The sequence below is a fragment of the Lolium rigidum genome, chromosome 3 (genome assembly GCF_022539505.1).
Source record: "Lolium rigidum isolate FL_2022 chromosome 3, APGP_CSIRO_Lrig_0.1, whole genome shotgun sequence".
Taxonomy (NCBI): Eukaryota; Viridiplantae; Streptophyta; class Magnoliopsida; order Poales; family Poaceae; genus Lolium; species Lolium rigidum.
In genome coordinates this window covers 162,153,214-162,170,955 of record NC_061510.1, presented here as the reverse complement: position 1 = coordinate 162,170,955, position 17,742 = coordinate 162,153,214, and the positions used below count along the sequence as shown (strand labels likewise).

At 41.5% G+C, this 17,742-nt stretch overlaps 2 protein-coding genes across 3 annotated transcripts; both read right to left on the bottom strand.

Moving 5' to 3' along the window:
* Nucleotides 1–3,641: 3,641 nt before the first annotated feature.
* LOC124702614 (uric acid degradation bifunctional protein TTL-like) lies at nt 3,642–7,608 on the bottom strand. 2 transcript variants are annotated; one of them, XM_047234777.1, is made up of 6 exons: nt 7,332–7,608; nt 7,137–7,210; nt 7,002–7,059; nt 6,819–6,920; nt 6,200–6,356; nt 3,642–4,303 (listed from the first exon to the last, which is right to left on the bottom strand). In XM_047234777.1, the coding sequence occupies exons 1-6, from the start codon at nt 7,464–7,466 to the stop codon at nt 3,840–3,842; spliced, it is 990 nt and encodes a 329-aa protein (XP_047090733.1). In that variant the 5' UTR covers nt 7,467–7,608; the 3' UTR covers nt 3,642–3,839. The 2 variants fall into 2 exon arrangements, with proteins under 2 accessions (XP_047090733.1, XP_047090734.1); XM_047234778.1 differs by having other exon boundaries at nt 3,642–4,228.
* Nucleotides 7,609–10,392: 2,784 nt separating this feature from the next.
* Nucleotides 10,393–13,944, bottom strand: LOC124702615 (cytochrome c oxidase subunit 6b-1-like). The gene is made up of 5 exons (XM_047234779.1): nt 13,811–13,944; nt 11,802–12,062; nt 11,632–11,714; nt 11,469–11,550; nt 10,393–10,726 (listed from the first exon to the last, which is right to left on the bottom strand). The coding sequence occupies exons 1-5, from the start codon at nt 13,844–13,846 to the stop codon at nt 10,673–10,675; spliced, it is 516 nt and encodes a 171-aa protein (XP_047090735.1). The 5' UTR covers nt 13,847–13,944; the 3' UTR covers nt 10,393–10,672.
* Nucleotides 13,945–17,742: the final 3,798 nt, after the last annotated feature.

Sequence of the window (17,742 nt, the reverse complement as noted above, 5' to 3'; positions counted from 1 at the left end):
AACATTCAATGTACATAAGTTGAATATATGTTACCGCAAGGAGGAACACTGGATATATGATAAACACATGATAATACAATTTACTTGACTTGAGACAATATAGTTGATGAAGATTACTTAATTATTCATGATATAGCCAAGTCTCCAATGCCCTCCACTAAACACCTATTGATAAATTTTTGGCTTGTTGGCCCCAAAAAAAGTTGGATCCTAATAGGTTAGTCACAATAGGCTTGGCAACCCAAATGGTTATTTTCTTGGCACCACTTTGAGTGGTAACATATTTGGCAAACATATTGCCAACCTCATCCTTCCTAAGAGAGTAATAATGATCAATTATGATAGGGTTGGATGAGGTAATAATAGTGAATGAAGAGGAGTTGTGTCCCTTGTCATGGCATATGTATCAAGTTCTTTTCTTCTCCTTCTTCTCACTTGATTTCTCCACAATGGGAGCATTAGCTTCTTATTCTTTGGAAGTTGCATTTCTTCAACTTGAGGTTGAGCATGACCATTAACTTGAGGCCGCTTACCTTGTTGCTTCTCACGAAGAGGCTTTTTATTCAAAGGGCAAGATCTAACATCGTTGAAAGGATCGTATGGCGCACCTAGAGGGGCAGTGAATACGTGCTACCAAATTTTTAGTTGCTTTACAATTTATGCTTGACACAAAAGGTAAATTCTCTAGATATGGAACTAAGTTAATTTACCTAGATGACAAGCTACACAACTAAATAAGCTACAACTAAGAAAGATTTAATAAACAACAACGATAGAGGTAACAGAGAGTCGAGCACGCGGAAACAAAGGGATGATTCCCGTAGTTCCTTCCTTTTCAGTGTAAGTATGTTTACATTGGAGGGGTGTGGTCACCACAAAGGCAGGCCAACACCACAAAGGCCTCACCCTAATCTCCGGTGAGCAACGCAACAAAGGCCTAGCTAACTTGTCCACTAAGGGATTTCCTCGAGGCGGAAACCGAGTCATTACAAGGTTCTTGGGGCACGCATCCACAACCAAATTGGAGCCTTCCAAGGCTATTACAACACACCAACAAGTTATCAATGGTGTAAACCAAAACTAGGATTTCCAAAGGAAACCTCTAGCCAAAGGGCCCTCAAGTGAATGACGGGCAAAATAAAATTTCTTTGGTGAATATGTAGATCATGGTCTTCTCCTTCGATTCTCTAAAGATCAACAACGTTTGGTGGTTAAGGGAGGAGATCTAGTGAGATTGGTGACTCAACTTTAGTGTTGCTTCTTGGGAGATCTAGTAAATTCTATAGATATGCAACTAAGTGAATTCACCTAGATGTTAAGCTACACAACTAAGCAAGCTACCACTAAGAAAGATGCAATAAACAGTAAGGATAGAGGTAACCGAGAGTGGAGCACACGGAGACAAAAGGATGATTCCGGTAGTTCCTTCCTTTTGAGGGGAAGTATGTCTAGTTGGAGGGATGTGGCCGCCATGAAGGCCAGACCAACGCCACAAAAGTCTCATCCTATTCTCCGGTGAGCAACGCCACAAAGGCCGAGCTCACTTGTCCACTAAAGGATTTCCACAACCACAACCGAATTGGAGGCTCCCAAGGTTGTTACAACACAACAACAAGTTATCAATGGTGTAAAAAACAACTAGGGTTTCCAAAGGAAATTCTAGCCAAAGGGCCCTCAAGTGAATGAGAGGGAAAATCAAATCGCTTTGGCGAAGATGTAGATAATGGTCTTCTCCTTCAATTCTCCAAAGATCAATAACTTTGGGTGGTTGAGGGAGGAGATCTAGTGAAATTGGTGGCTCAGCTTTAGGATTGCTTCCTTTGATGAAGGAGCAGATCTTCATTGGGGAAGAAGCTGCTATATATATGAGAGCAAAGCAAATCTGACCGTTCAACACGAAAACGCGTCCAGCTGGTACTTCTTGGCAGACAAGCAGATGCAGCCAAACGCGGGGTATGGGTAGTAGTACTGGCCAACTACCGGCCCAACTTCCGGAAAAGCCTCCAAACCTTCTGACTAAAATCCAATTTCCGGAATTCCACCGGAAGTAAGGCGGTAGTACCGGCTGGGGTACTACCGGACAACTTCTGGCCTTCGCAGGTGTGGGTGTGCGGTCAGCAGAGCATCTCGGCGGTAGTACCGGCCATATTGGCCGGAACTTCCGCCCACCTGGAGCAAAGCCGAAACACAGCATAACAGCCACAATTTCTTCTTCGAGGCATCCAATATTGACGTGTGTGATAAACTTAATAACATGTGTACATCAACACACATAAAACTGATCACGCAAAACTCATTTGGGGCGGGAAATGCTCTTTCAGTGGTGCCCTTCAATTTTTGCACTTGAAGCAAGTACTCTTGGCTGGAGCAGTGGCAAGTCAACAACCTTGGCTAAGGCGGGTAGAGGAGGGGGGCAGAGCAGCACCTCACGCAGAGAATGGCCATCAGCCAGGCCACACGCGGAGAAGGGACAACAGTGCTGGAGCGCGACACACATAAGCATACGGGAGAGATAGGAGGAAGGGCTGGGCATCGGAGGTTCGAACGAACCGGCGGATGCATCAGCCAGTCGGTTGCATAGGGCTCTTTTGATTCATAGGATAGAAAAGGTATAGAAATAGAAAAAACATAGGATTAAGATGTCATGCCTACTTGAATTATATGGGAAGATGGAGTGTGTTTGATTGTAGCAAAGGAATCTATAAGGTATGACCTAATGTTTTTTCTATAGATTTTGCACTACATGATTATTGTAGGATTAGTTTCTATAGGATATGTTCCTATGAATCAAACAACTTGTGTAGGAAATTTTTCCATAGGATCCAAATCCTACACAATTTCTATACAAATCATATGAATCAAAGGAGCCCTAAGAATTTTCCATCTTTTAAAGGTTTTGAAACAAATTTCTATGGAAACTTGCAGGCATAGTAATTTATCTTTGGTTAATGGAACAAAACCTCATCAAGGAATTGTACATGTCCAAAAAAAGTCCCGAGGAAAAGAAAGAATGAGTGGTATGCCAAATTCATGGTTTGGGATGTCTCATGTATGCTACTCCCTCTGTCCAAAATAACTTGCTCAAAAGATATCCTAGAGAGTAGCATGCGAGATCATGTTAAACATTTATTTGATTACGTGAAAGGGATTATTGATTACAATGGTTATAATCTCATATTTCATGGTTATGCTGTTGCTGATTGGCAAGGGGATTCAAATGACAGGATATGTACTTTAGGTTATATGGAGTACTTACTTTGGCAGGAGGTGCTATTTCTTGGTGTAGCAGGAAACAGGACCCGGCTGCTCTTTTGTCCATGGAAGCTGAATATATCGTTGGTGTGAGGTAGTGAAGGCAGGTGTATGGCTAAGGGAATTTCTTGCTTCGCTTAAGGTCATGGAAAGTGCATCACAACCTGTCACTATTTTCGATGATAATACGACATCTATCAAGGTTTCCAAATATCCCAAATTTCATACGGAGTAGCAAGAATAAACAAACTGAGACAAGGCATCATTATATTCGTGATGTTACAAATAGGCTCAAGTTCATCCGTTCGGATTATTTTCCCAGTACAAACCAGGACTTGGAAAGGTGGCGAGCAATCATCTTTCGGACATACATATCATGTGTTAAGAAGTAACAAAACTAATCACAAATATTAAGTTATAAAAAATATTTAAACACACTACTCCTTTGCCATTGCAAGGTTCCCGTTAGATGGAACAATATTATTAAGTATAATAGTGTCAGTGACATGTAATCAGACTCATAGCCATTTAAACATGTTCTAGGAACACTTCCCTGATCAGATGCAACTTACACACAAGTTGACATCTTAGCTGCCACGGTAAGTGGTAAAGGAGAAAGGAGAATGCAGCAAAGGAACATGGAAATGCTCGGTCGTCTGACTCTTTTTTATCTCAAATATGATGCTCACATAAGGGAAGAACCCTGACGGTGCATACTTGGAGGTATTGAAACTTATGCGGTAGAAACCAGGAGCCACATTGTCGACGATGTCCATCAGTTGACCGCTGCGTCCATCATTGTTTGTAATTGAAGAGCCTAGCATTGTCCATCCGTTAAAATCTTTGTTCTCGAATGATGGGGGACTTGACACAGCCTTCCACATCTCCAGGTGAACTTCAATTCCAGATGCTGGTGATCCAAGAGCAGTGTCCAACACATGGGTTGTGATAGGAGGGCGTGTCCGGTTCGAACTACCTGTAGTTTGAGAAGCTTTATTGGCAGAAGGCTGGGGTAAAGCTCCAAGGTGTGCTCCAATAATCCGCATGCGGTCTTTTGAAAGTTTCAATAAAAAAATTAAGAAGGTAAAATTACCAGAAGTTGCACAGATATAAGAAAAAATACTATCAATATGTTCCACTTCCAAAAAAGCACAAGAAAACGTGCACAAAACAATTTGGCCAATTACGGAAAAATAGAGTGCGAACAATTGTACTGCAAAAACAACTGCCAAGATGGATAAAAAAGACAAAACCCCCAGAATGAGAAAATCCAGGCCATACAACTGTCTTTCCAGCATATGCTCATTCAGCAATATGAACTATATCCGTGACGTTTCAACACAGTTATCTTCAAGACGATGTTTAGAATGGAAGTTAAATTGTTTACTTCATTTTGACTATAGTTTCTATTTGTCTAGATGTAATTGAGTTGCATTCAGATTAATAAATGGAGAACTCTTTAAAACTGCCGGCTGATGGATTAGCTGGCTCGTGTTTTGTCTCTTGACTGCCCTCCTCCACCCCGCTGCTCCTCCTCTATCTACTGCTCCTCTGGCTGCTACGACAGGCGACAGCCACCCCTTCGCGGGTTCGCCTACTACTCCAGCTGTTGCAGCCCCGCTCCTCCACCTACTCCTCCGTCTGCTGCGGCCGATCGCCCTGCTCCTCAGCCTACTACTCTGGCTGCTGCGGCCGCTGCTACTCCGTCATCCTCGTCGGGTGCTCCTCCTGTGGCGCCACGCGTGAAGGACGGCGAGCTCACCATGGATGCCATGGACCACCATGGATTATACTTGTTTGTGCAGCCATGGACGCTCGAGGGGAGAACTCCGATCAGGTCAGGGAAGTTGGGTGGAGAGAGGAATAACTGCAGGGTCGCAGGATCAGGCTCCAGCAAGTCCGATTCATTGCCAGCAAGCTCGTGGACGAAGGGCTAGATGATGGTGGAGGTCAGTTTTTTTTGAGATATTTTCAATGTTGCAAAAGGTGTTTCTGATTTCAATAAACGACTATTGATTTTGTTGTTTAAGCATGGGTAAAATGCTACAATGATTTGTGTGCGCATGCTACAGAGAGATTTCTCCAAGGCTGCATACGTGTTTCTGTTATGTTGGAAGAGTTGGGCACAAATGTTGCATGTATTGGTTTTCTTGTTGTAAACATCGACACGCTTTACCGACGTTTTATTCTGAACAACAGGGATTTGTTGCATCCAATATTTCTTTTTGCTACATTGGTGTTGTCCAAAATGTTACTACATTCTACACTTCGCAAGTTTTTAAGATTCACGGGAAAATGCTGCAAAATGATGTTTGCACTTCTGAAAAATTACACAGAAAAAAATTTGTTCAGGATTTTTTTTGCAGCAATGATCAGGGTCCACCCACGCATGTGAAAGCAACGTGGCAGCCAAACTGCATGATGCTTCAGCAACCTTGACTCCTAGTGCTAGAACCACAGTAAGCAAAGTTCTTGTATGTGATAATTGCAGGAGTAGACCTTTATTTAGTATTCATAAATACAAGTCAGTATATTATGTTTGCATAGTTCGTATACCAACCTATTGGGGGCTTGCTCCAAAAGAAAACCTATGAGGGGCTTGCTCTAGTATGGGAGGCAACCATATTTCCAGATCAAAGTAGAAAGATTAGACAACATCAAACACGAGCCTTTGCATGCAAAGTAGCACCACCCTATGGAAAAAAAACAAAAAAATGCATAGTAGAATTGTACACTCAATTTTACTGGCCACGAAAATGATTTCCAGGCTTGGTAGCATTCAACAGATAGACCAATAAGACTACCATTGGAAGAAAACCCAAGCATGTGAGGACAATTTCTTTGAACTAAATGGTAGATAACAAAGAAAAGGCACAAGTAACGCAAGTGGAGAAAAAAGTAGATTTTTTTACCACGTACTGTGTCAATAGATATAGTTGATCAATACCTGCTGCTTTATCTGGCTGGCTAATATGGCCTTCAGCTGAAGTAGTGGGAGCAGCAGCCTCTGACGAGAAAAGCTTTGCAAGGCGCAGCTCAGTGATCTTCAGCTCTTCCTGTGCCGCACCCTCAAGTTCAACAATTGGCCTATTTGCATAACGCCTCTGAAAAACAGAAGGAGTATGGTAAGATAACTCTAAGGCCATTACAAAAATAGGAAGGAAAAAAGTCGCATCAAAGCTTTCTAGTAGTACGATTTGGGGATCATGTAATAGTATGTAGATGCACTGTATCAAGGATAACTCAACATTATGTACCCCTAGCGATGTAAAAAAAAAAAAGCCAAATGAACAACATAAATTAGTTTCAGTACAAGAATCCTGATTCACATAGGAAGGGCACTACTATAAATTAAGAACAAGCAGTACTTCCATGATTCTGATTTTGCTGATATTCCACGGATGACAATACCGCATTACTTGAGAGAGAGGACTAATGGCAAACTGTTGAGCACAAACAAGCCTCATTGCTGCTAGAAGAATTGTTGAAATGACCCAAACAGGCATATATGCGTCAATTACAGGAACCAAATACAGTATTAGAATTTAGGATGGACATATGCAGACCTTAAGCTCAGCTAAGACCTCAGGGGCAGTCCTCCCAGACGCGCATATCATGAACACGAAACCAAACTTGTCCCTGTATCTGGCGTTCCACTCGGCCAGCTCCTGTAACAGTTCGAATAAAGGGAATTGAGTCCACAAATCAGATCACAGACGCAAGGGACGCAGCGAACAAGGGCGTGTCACCTGCGCGGTCGAATCAGTGGCTGTGGAAATCGCTGCCGATTGCTCCTCCTTGCTCCACCTGCAGCCAGTGACTGAAGATCATCGACAGCAAGAAGCGAACTGAAGCCCAACAGAAGTAAGAGTAAGGAAACCAACTTGGAGACGGAGGGAGAGGTGGTGCCGATGGCCGGGTGCGCGGCGAAGGCCTCCAGCCATCCATTCACGTCGACCTTGATTCGTTAGCGATGGCACGCGCGCGAGCAGCAAGGATCAGTACGGGAAGTGAGGTGGATCGGGACGGGAGGAAGGGAAGCGCGGGGGAGAGAGACTCGGCGATCGAGGGCTACCTACCTCGTTGAGCCAGATGCGGCGGGCGGCGAGGAGCGCGTCGGCGAGGGAGGCGAAGGGGGAGGCGGCGGCCAGCGCGGCGGCGAAACGGCGGCTACCGTTCACGCGCAGCACATCCTCCACAGCCAACGTCGCCATCTTCGCTGGTGGCTTGCTGGACTGCGCAAATCTCCCCAAGGAGGCTCGGGATCCGGAGACGGTACAGTCCAAGATTTTGCTTTGGTAGGGACTGTGGAGTGGGGAAGGAAGAAGATGATGATCCAGAAGAGAAAATGTGGTTCAGCTAAAACAAAAAGAGATTTGCTAGAAGTAACTTTAGGCTGCTCATAGTGGGGAGTAACTTAGACTAGTAACATATGCCATGTTACTAGTCTAGGTTACTACCTTCATAATGGGTAGTACTACCTCCGTTCCGGTTTATAGGGCTTGCACGTATTTCTAGGTCGTAAATTTTATCAACATAATACAAAATATATATTATAAAATATATATCATTAGAAATCTTAGATATTCTACTTTCTAATGATATAATTTTTGTAATATACCATTGATATTATGTTGGTCAAATAGGCAACCTAGAGATACGTGCAAGTCCTGTGAACTGGGACAGAGGGAGTAACTTATATGTGGTGTCATGCATTGTGTCATTTATTATGTTATAGACTCATTTTGCCTTGGGGTGTGTGATGTTATGGTAACATAGCTAGTTACCACCTTACTCTCTTTCTTCATTTATTCGCATGACATGTCACCAAAATGCCTTGAGATGTGTGATGTTACTAGCTATGTCACTCCCACTACGAGCAGTCTTATGCTCGGTTAAGTTTTACATCATTTAATTTGTATCGTGATTTTCGTTCTAGTTATAAGTTATAATTAAAATTTAACGACATCATCTGACAGAGAACGAGAAACAAGAAACAGGAACCAAAAAAAATTGAAGAAAATTTGGTATTTGGCGTTTACCAAAACACATCGTTTGATTGTGTCTTTGCTAGCTACCATTACAATTTTATGATACATTTGCCGCAACACATCACATTTAAAAAGGAAAAAAATACACTTTTGGTTGGAATGACCATGCTATGACTGGTTTTGAAGAAAAAAAAGTGCAAAACTTTCCGTTTTTTAAGATTGTGTGTTTTAGTAAATCTGTCACAAAATTGTAATGGTACTGGCAAGAAACAATGGAACGGTGTGTTCTGGCAAACGCCAAAAAATAGCGATGTCCTGTAACAATTTTTCCAAAAAGACGGAACGCAGATTTCGTGCTCCCGAGCTCCAGTGCTCCTGGTTAGTTCAAAAAATTCAAAACCATACCTGTGAGTCTTTAAAAAATTGAAAAAAAAAAAATCGGATGTAGTTCATGAATTATCCCACAAACGTGTAAAATATCAATTCCAAATACTTTGTATTCTGAGCTGTAAAAAAGTAAGAAAAATGTAGATATGTAGAAGTATGTTTCAAATCCCCAAACTTTATCAGATTTGTCATTTTTGTGTAGCCCACAATACAAAGAATTTCAAGTCAGGATTTTACATGCTTGTGGGATACAACACTAACTATGTGCAGAATTATTTTCAGATTTTTTGAAAACTTGTAACCATGATTTTAGGTTTATTTGAACGACGAGAGCACTGGTGCTCAGGAGCAAATGATACTTTCCGAAAAAGACGTGGTTTAATTTTCTTCCTAGTTTTTTTTACCTCAGTGTTCATATTGAGTCAGCACAATTACAAATTTCAAAAGAGTGTGAGCAAAATTCATAGACAAATGAAAAAGAAAATATCATAAAATCATGTTTACAAGTTTCAAATATAAATATCAAAGAAAAACAGTTATTTCACTAGGTGTAGTTCAATGAGCACGCAAAATTTCAAGTTTAGATCCAAAATCATTTAGGAGATCTAAAAAGGTTAAATACATTGATGAATAGTATTACATCCGTTTCGATGAATACGACGCATGTGTTTTTTAAGGCGAAGTTTAACCAAAAAAATTGAGCAACAAAATCTTAAATATATTGTACCTAATTAGTATCGTTGGATTTCATATTAAAAACACTTTCTAATGGTGATAATTTTACGCCAATAATTTTTATGTATTTGAAGTAATTCTTGGTTAAAGAAAAAACATGGAAAATAAGGGTGCCTTCATTGAAATGGATGGGGTATCAAGCTGTAGACGCTACTATCCATTGTAGAATTTGTCTTTTACATGGCTACAAAATGAAGGAGTTCAAACTTGAAATATTGCATGTTTCTAGAACATCACATTCCTTTTTTTAGGGAAGAACATCACATTCCTAACACACCGTATTATATTATTATTTTTAAGAAACAAGCTGTAGATATACACCAAGTTATTGCTTGGTGTTCATGGGGTATTTGCTCTAACCAAATATGACCAATTTGTCGTATGAAGAAATATTGATTGGATACATTTTTTATGGCATTAGTTGTAAATCCTTCTTCCTTTTTACTAATGATCATCTTTGTAATGAAATTTTACATGCCTTTCATGCTGTAAGAGACTGTACAACCATTTGCATATTTTCTGCAGAGGCTCTAGCCATGATGGTGCCGCTAGGAGAGACAGACTGAGAATGTACTCCATGCATCGTTCCACACTTCTTAGTCGTGGTTTTATTTTAAAACTTTGTTTCAAAATTCTTATCACAGTTTCAGTTCAAAATGAACTAAAACCACATCAAGATTTATGAAACAGAGCGAGTTGATAAGCAACATGAATATCACTATATCAGGGCGAAATGAGTAGGGCAAAGGATGCAAACCAGAGACAGCATAAACCCACAAACAGGTCGTCAGACTAACAAGTTTTAGTTTTGATATAATGTGGGCTTGCAGGTTTACTCTACATCCTTAGCAGCACAGCAGTTTGTCTTGTCAGAACCGAGGTATGAGGTACTTCCGTGCAAATTTTGAAATGGCAACCTAACAGGTGGAGATCAACCCTATAAAAACGGTATTGGCAAAATTTAAGCACGGTCTGAAGAAATCCTAAAGTGCATGCTTGCACGCTCACCAAACTGGACACGTAAAAGTTACAGTGAAGATAACAAAGCATGAACATGACAAGATTTATGTCAACATGTATTTTCTCCAGGCGAGCAACCTCATCATCCTGAGAGAACAGTAGCACGAAAATTATAGCCATAATGCACGTATCCCTGGCGGGAAGTGATCGTTAGGAAGAGTCCTAAGACATCATCCAGGTAACTGAAGAATATTTATTTTTAAAGTTCTCCAAAAAAGAAAGACGATCCCTCCAGCTCCCATAACCTGTCATCAATCAGAGAGGCAGAGTTTTCCCTTTACGCAAGATTACAGAGGTCCTGGGAAGGTGCCGTTTTCCCGTTGCTCATTCCAACGGTCAACCTGCAGATCAAACACAATATTAACAACGGTCAACTCTCAAGAGCCCAAACGTTATTTAGGACTGATATAAACATGTTACATTGCGACTAGATGCAATATACAACTAAGAAGTGGCAGATTCAATCATGCTTATAAGTGTCCATGTGAAACTGATGATTAATGTACAAAAAAATATGCATTACAGTAGTAGTGACTCAACTCAATTCTCTCTAGCTCATGTAGACTGGTTTATACGAAAACCAGCAAAAAAAAAGTTTCAGGGTTTACAGTTTTGCGTTGTTATAAATTAAATTATCAGAAGTAACAGTAAGCAGGATAAATGATTCTAGAAAATAGAGCTGCCAGAGTGTCATTCACCAGGCAAACCGATTTGACACTTAAAAATGAATCACAAGTTCATGGATCCAAAGGTATTCATCTTTTTTTGGAAGAACTACATATCCAGCTTAATAAACCCACAGTGCAAGGAGACCAAAGTCAGTGAATACCACTTTCATACCAATAGTAATCTTTAATAAACTATGTCTGTACCAATAACACTGCAGAAGCTTATTTTGGCCTCTTCAAAATTCATCTATATAAAAACATTAATGGCAGTACTGCCAATTGCAACAATTATCACCACATGAAGAGCATACACAAACGAGCTAAATCATGGAATGCACAAAAATACTTTGTTAATCTCAAGTTCTCAATACCGAAAGGAAACTTTACAGACAGTGTGAAAGCAGGAAAAACATACCCATTCACCAGGGCAAAGAGATCGGTAGTATTTTGCGAACTTGTCACATTCAGGGGCATCATCTCCTTTCGCAGCAACACACCTGATTAAGCAACCACAATTACTGAGAATGCCTGCATGTGAACCAATACACCTCTCCACTCTATGAAAGCAATAGTCATACCTATGATACTCAACATAGCGCGTGAAACAGTGCCTTGATTGATTAGTTGTTGGAAAACGGAAATCTGCTGGTGCTGTCTCAATCTGTAAAATGAAACATGCTCAGTAATTGGCACTTATAACATGAACTGTTATTTTACCATTAATTAGTTTATAATAATGGTATCAAACCTTGATTTCTGCTTTCTCTTCAGCCTCTTCCTCAGCAGTCTCAGTTGCTTCCTCTGTTGCAGTGTTGGTTTCCTCTGCTTCCGACTTGTCAACATCATCTTGCACAGATGTTTCACTCTTATCTTCTACAGTAGCTGGCGCCTCAGCAGCTGGAGGGGCTTCATCATTTGATGCAGGGACAGGTTCAGCCTCAGTAGCAATTTCAGGTTTCTCCTCAGCTGCTTTTTCCGCAGGAACCTCTTGTGGTGGGAGTGAATATTCCTGCAAATGGAGGTCAAGTTTAAAACACAGGTTCTGGATCTCAAAAGACCAAAAGTGATGGAATACCACAATACACACAAACCAACTTACATAACAAATACTTAATATATCATTATTTATGTTTTGGGCAGACAAAGAAAGAAATCAAATCCTGCGTGTAACATGAACAATATTCTAATTCTATCATGCAGCACATAACTAATAATCACATGGTGCATAACTTTGAGAAGGGACACACATACACACACATATCTAAGTTTTAATTATCATAGTCTACTCTACATTGCCTAGCCAAATATGACTATTGATAGAAGGCCTAGCTCCAGATTCTTTGCATCTGCGAAAGACCAAGTACTACATAGTTTCTAAGAAAATTGCATATACATTCTTACAATTCTTCATGTACAACAAATAGTTACTATATAATGCATACATGCAAATTCACATAACTACCTTTCTTTTGTGAAACAAGCCATATAACTAAATCATCACTAAGACCTACAAAATCACAAGCTATTTCAAATTTCAACAAATTGTATGAAAATGTCACAGAAACTGAAAAAACAAATAAAATTGCAAAGTGCCTTAAAGCAGTTGTCTACCACCAATATAAGCACATCTATAAAAAAATAAACAATGCAGTATACAAAAGCAAGCAACAGTACTAACTTCCACGCAGAACCTTTTGCCACACCAGAAGCTGACGTGTAATTATGAATATATATACATGAGATGCATTTTCTTCAAGAATGTTATAGACACAACAGACTTTCAAATTTTGGTAAGGAAAGGATGATTACTAATGAGCACTACCAATAAAAATCTGTAAAGTGAACTATTCCAATAAAGTATCCTGGTTCACATTCACAAAGTAACTGCGTAACTGACCCAGCAGTATTGCGAGAACCATTTATATCATCTTCTGAAGTTCCAAGTACCTAGATTTTTTTCTCTTTCGACACAAGGATCGAGGCAAATGGCAGTGGTCCAATTGGTGGGTTCAGTTGACCCTATTTATGGTTAGGACAACCAATGAGGCTGAGGCTTGCAAATAAGAGATCACATATTTAGAAACTTCGCCTGCAATATCTAGTATATACAAAGATGTCCTAATTGTTTTGGAACATTCTAGAACCACCAGCAAAATTATACTTCTGAAAAAATCTCAACCCATCTAGAATCTAGAAAAAAGTATGAGCTCCTACTACTCATTTACAACAAATCCTTCAAAACAATTTTCAGTTTCTCCAGCCTCAAATCGACCACACTACTCAAACCTCTGCACGAATCACACCATCAGCCCACTTCACTAAAAAAAATTGATCCCCAAACAACCCAACTACACCCTGAACAGCATAGCAGACGTAAAATTCACATCCACGGGCACTTAGCACGAGCCAATTACTGGTTTAAGCTGATCAAGACAGGCCGGGGGCACGAACTACTAACTATTCCACTCCGACTCCTGACAATTGACGCGTACAGGCTCCTATACTCGCAAGTACATCGACCAAATGAGACAACCACTCCTCATCTCGGAATCCGCGAAATACAAACAACATCTGTAAGCCAGCCAAAACCTCAACCGCTGAACAGCAACCCCTAGACCCCTACGGCGAAAACCCATCAGAAACCGCAGATCTGAAGGCGCCCGCTGGATCTACCTACCCTGCCGGGCCGAGAAGTCTAGATCGGGAGCTGCTCTGTACAATAGGAAACGGGGTAGGGGGTGTTCCGGCTGTGTTTACCTCGGCGAGGGTCGGGGCCTTGGCTTCGCCTGCCATGGTCTGGGACTCTGGGTAGCCTGGAAGCTTCTAGAGATGGCGGCTGCGAGAGAGTGGGCGAGGGAGACCAGCAAACTCGATACAAGAAGAGGATGGAGATTACCGTGATGGCTTAACGGGCCGGGCTGTAATATCGGCCGTACGAGCTGGCGGGTTCGTCGTTTAGAGCGACCTGAAGCGGATGATTCATAGGCCGGTCCAACGCGGCCCAACAAATAGGTACTGCGTTTTTTCTTTTTTTCTTTCTGCTTAAATTTTAAAAATTATTTAAAATATTTCAAATTTGAAGCAATAAATAAAAAACGTTCAAACTTGAAAAAATTTCAAATTCGAAAAAAAACTAAAATTGTTCAAAAATGAAAAATGTTCAAAATATTAAAAAGTTCAAAAAACTAAGCAAGAAAACTGAAAAACCAGCAATAAAATCGAATAAACAGGAGAAAAACAGTATAAAACCAGCGAAAAAACACCCGAAACATCCCACCCCCGCTATTGGGCCTGACCAAGCTAGCACCCGCTGCGGGTTGTGCCCTAGTGGGCGGTGAATAGGGAATAGTGGGTTCGTCGACTTTTCGTGTACACCAACTAGGTCGGCGCGTACGTGTGTCGCACACCTCGCCCGGGTACATACCAGAGCAATTGGGTGTTGGCCTTTTTTAATCATGGTTTTCTGTTATGTTCTGTTTTTTCTTTTATGTTTATTTTCCTTTTATTTTTAAGAATTAAAAAAATGATAAATTGGACTTCTACCACCTCTAGGGTCTCCCATTAGACTTAACACCTCTTTAGCATATAATATATCCACCATATGGTAATGAAGAACTAGAGCCAATTGGACTCCATGAGGAACCGAAAGCGATACCATGATTAATGTATCCACCATATGGTAATGAAGAACTAGATGAGGAATCGAAAGTGCTACCATGATTAATGTGCTTGATGCATCGCTATACCACAACGCTTGTCCCAAAAGAGTGCTACCATCATGATCTTTCATCACCAAGGTTGAGGTACCATGATGTGCTTCAGCATCAAAATTGATATCCGGAACTCTCATCTCTCTAGTCTCTGCCTCTAGGGCCCAATGAACTAAGTCGATGATCAGTTGGCCTTTGTTGCCATCGAGTTCCTTTTTTATCAGACTGACCAGCAGCCACATAGAATCACACAAGTTTCATCCCTTGTGGACTTTGTGCCATGAATCAAATCAGTTTTCCATGCATGATCTAGGCCGGTGAAGTTTAAGGATTTTGATCTCGCACCGCTTTCTTTAATTCTTGCCAAAATATACGTACCTAGGTGCACACAAAGAGTCCCTGGAATATGGTCTCCTGCTCCACACCGCAAGTCTTGTAGAATGCAAGTTCCTATATATGTCTCATTTTAAGCTCTTGTCTGCACGGAATATGCTCATTGATCACCCTACCGGGCTACCACCGTAAAGAACGAAATTTGGTTGGCACTTCTAACTTCCATAAAATCGTCCACCAATTGTGAGAGCTTGACACATGCTCAATTTGTTGGGAAGATTAATCCATTGCTTTGTAACTTGAACGTGTAAAACATCCGCTTTTCTCTAGCGCACATGCCCATAAATCACCGTTAAGCCTTCCCAAAAAGTATGTGGTCTCTCGTCCCTCATTTTTTTGTCGAATCTTTTCCTTTTTTCAAAGTCTTTTTTCTTAAGTCTTTTTTTCCTTTTCAAATCACGTGATAGTCTTAAATTCCATGTTTACACCCCTCGAATTTTGTGAAGCGTCAACACAAAAATAGTCATGCATCTAATACAATAGCGCAAAACACCAAGGCCATCGTGCATGTCACCTGCAAAACTGCAACCTCTTAATCCTTAGGGTGTAAGTGAGATTGACTGCATCAAAGTCATTTAGTTTGAATTTTGTTGCTCAAAAGTTGACTTGTGGGTTTGCACATGACTTACGAGTGGGATTCCACATGTGATGCAGCCATGCCAATAGCCTTCCAGATATGATAATCCATATCAAAGAGGTGCAACTAGCATGTGGTGCCACATTTTAGTTTGGATTTGTCGAATTGTGTCTTATTTAGATTATCATCCAATCTCCTATGAAAAAGTAGCATCATAAGTAAGAAAAGAATGAAAAATAAGCAAAAAAAATGATTAAAGAAGATAAATCATAATCGATATGGTTGGATACGAGTTTGCATGCACGTCTGTTTTGTGGGATCCCCACACTAAGGCGTATAGTCTAAGGGCATGATGGGTTGCATGCGCTAACTTTGGAGCTATGAGGGAGCATGCCCTAGGGGGCATGGCCATAGGGAAATGACCCAAAATCCACGTTGTTGACGTTGTTTGGTTTGTCGGGTCATATACTAGAAACGTAGAGGTGCAATTGATTGGATGCTTGAAGTTTCCGTTTCTGGGAGGAGGAGCAGAGACAAAGTAGTGTTGTTTGGTTGCCAGCAAAGCTGCCATAGGGACACCCACAATGAGATGTGCTCGCCGTATTAAAAAAATGGTGAGGTTACGACATCACAACCATAGTTGAATTATGAACTAACACACACAATTGAGAATTAATGACATAGATACTTAAGTTGAACATCACGCGCATCCAATGTAATCTGACTACTATTTACACCAAGGGAACACTCCCCTGCCACAAAAAGAAGGATTTAAACGACCTCCCAACAAACTAACTAGCCAATAAAACTAACAATACTTACATTGTCGTGCCATGGCATCTACAAACATGAACGTCTCGGAGGAGGTGGTGTTCTTGAGTAGCATCATCTTGAAGCCATCGCTCAACAGCTTGAAGACGGCGATGTATTTTTCACGCGGGGTTGTCTTCTCGTCGAACTTTTCTGCCCTCTCATGAAGTACAAGTTGTCATGGTATTGTGCGTTTTTGTGGAAGTGATACCTCTGTCTTGATATCGTGTGCGTGTTTAAAGTCAACTCAATAGGCCATACATGGTTACACACGATTAGAGATATTGACTTAACTAGGGGATTGACTAGATCAAAATATGTTTTATACACCTAGCATGTTCCGTTCATATATAGAAAGATATAATTCTAACAGGTACCACTATATATGTATGCTAAACTCATAGAACTTACCAGGTCTTGCCGCCACACTCACATGCGCAAGTACAACGATCTTGAGCTGCCTAGCCATGACATGCGCAATCTCAGTGGGCAAGGAGAGAGCTACCTGTGAAATCGCTCGCCTTGAGCTGCATGTAGAACCAGCGAGGTACAACAGGGAAATCTTGATGCCCCAAGCGTGCACGACGCCCCTCTCGCCCCCCGCTGCCAGATGCACATCCACTCCATGAACATCGGCCCTCTGCTCACGTCATGCTCACGGTACAAGTTGACGGGGCTGTTATCCTCCTGCTCTGGGAGAGGAGCGTCGTGTTGTGCTGTGATCACCAACATTAACGAGCACGTACACGCACGGCCGTGGCGCGGTGATCACCGGCATTGATATGCACGACGACAGTAGGACGCGCATAGCCCCATGATCACCACGAAGAGGGCTGTAACATAGTGCGGGTTATCCCACCCGTCTATGTGGATCCTTTCTTAAATCGCGGTGAAGGCCGTTTGGACGCCGTGCCGCGACATCCACGAGCCTCCCGTATGCGAAAGCAACTGCGGCTCGCTCCTGTACTGGAGCTATGCTGGAGACAAGCTGACCGGGCTTGGAAAATGAAATACCGCGTCCATCCAGACGGTCGATGCGACGTGCTCAGCTGGCGGTGGGACGGCGTCTCCTTCGCGACTATTTTATCCTCCGATGTCCGATCCAAATTAACACTACGTGAGCAACTATAATCAATCGTCAGTTCATTCCGACTTCGCTGCTGCCTCCGTGCCGTCAGCTATGTCGGCAAAATATCGCG

Bases quoted from the DNA above. Each gene is read 5' to 3' on its own strand.
- LOC124702614 (XM_047234777.1), bottom strand. From the start codon at position 7,466: ATGGCGACGTTGGCTGTGGAGGATGTGCTGCGCGTGAACGGTAGCCGC. The intron at 7,060-7,136 runs GTTGGTTTCCTT...CACTGGCTGCAG, and splicing joins ACCTCTCCCTCCGTCTCCAA to GTGGAGCAAGGAGGAGCAAT. The intron at 4,304-6,199 runs GTATTGATCAAC...AACTTTCAAAAG, and splicing joins CCAGCCAGATAAAGCAGCAG to ACCGCATGCGGATTATTGGA.
- LOC124702615 (XM_047234779.1), bottom strand. From the start codon at position 13,846: ATGGCAGGCGAAGCCAAGGCCCCGACCCTCGCCGAG. The intron at 11,715-11,801 runs GTTTGATACCAT...TTCATTTTACAG, and splicing joins AAGAGAAAGCAGAAATCAAG to ATTGAGACAGCACCAGCAGA. The intron at 10,727-11,468 runs GTATGTTTTTCC...TTTGATCTGCAG, and splicing joins CTCTTTGCCCTGGTGAATGG to GTTGACCGTTGGAATGAGCA.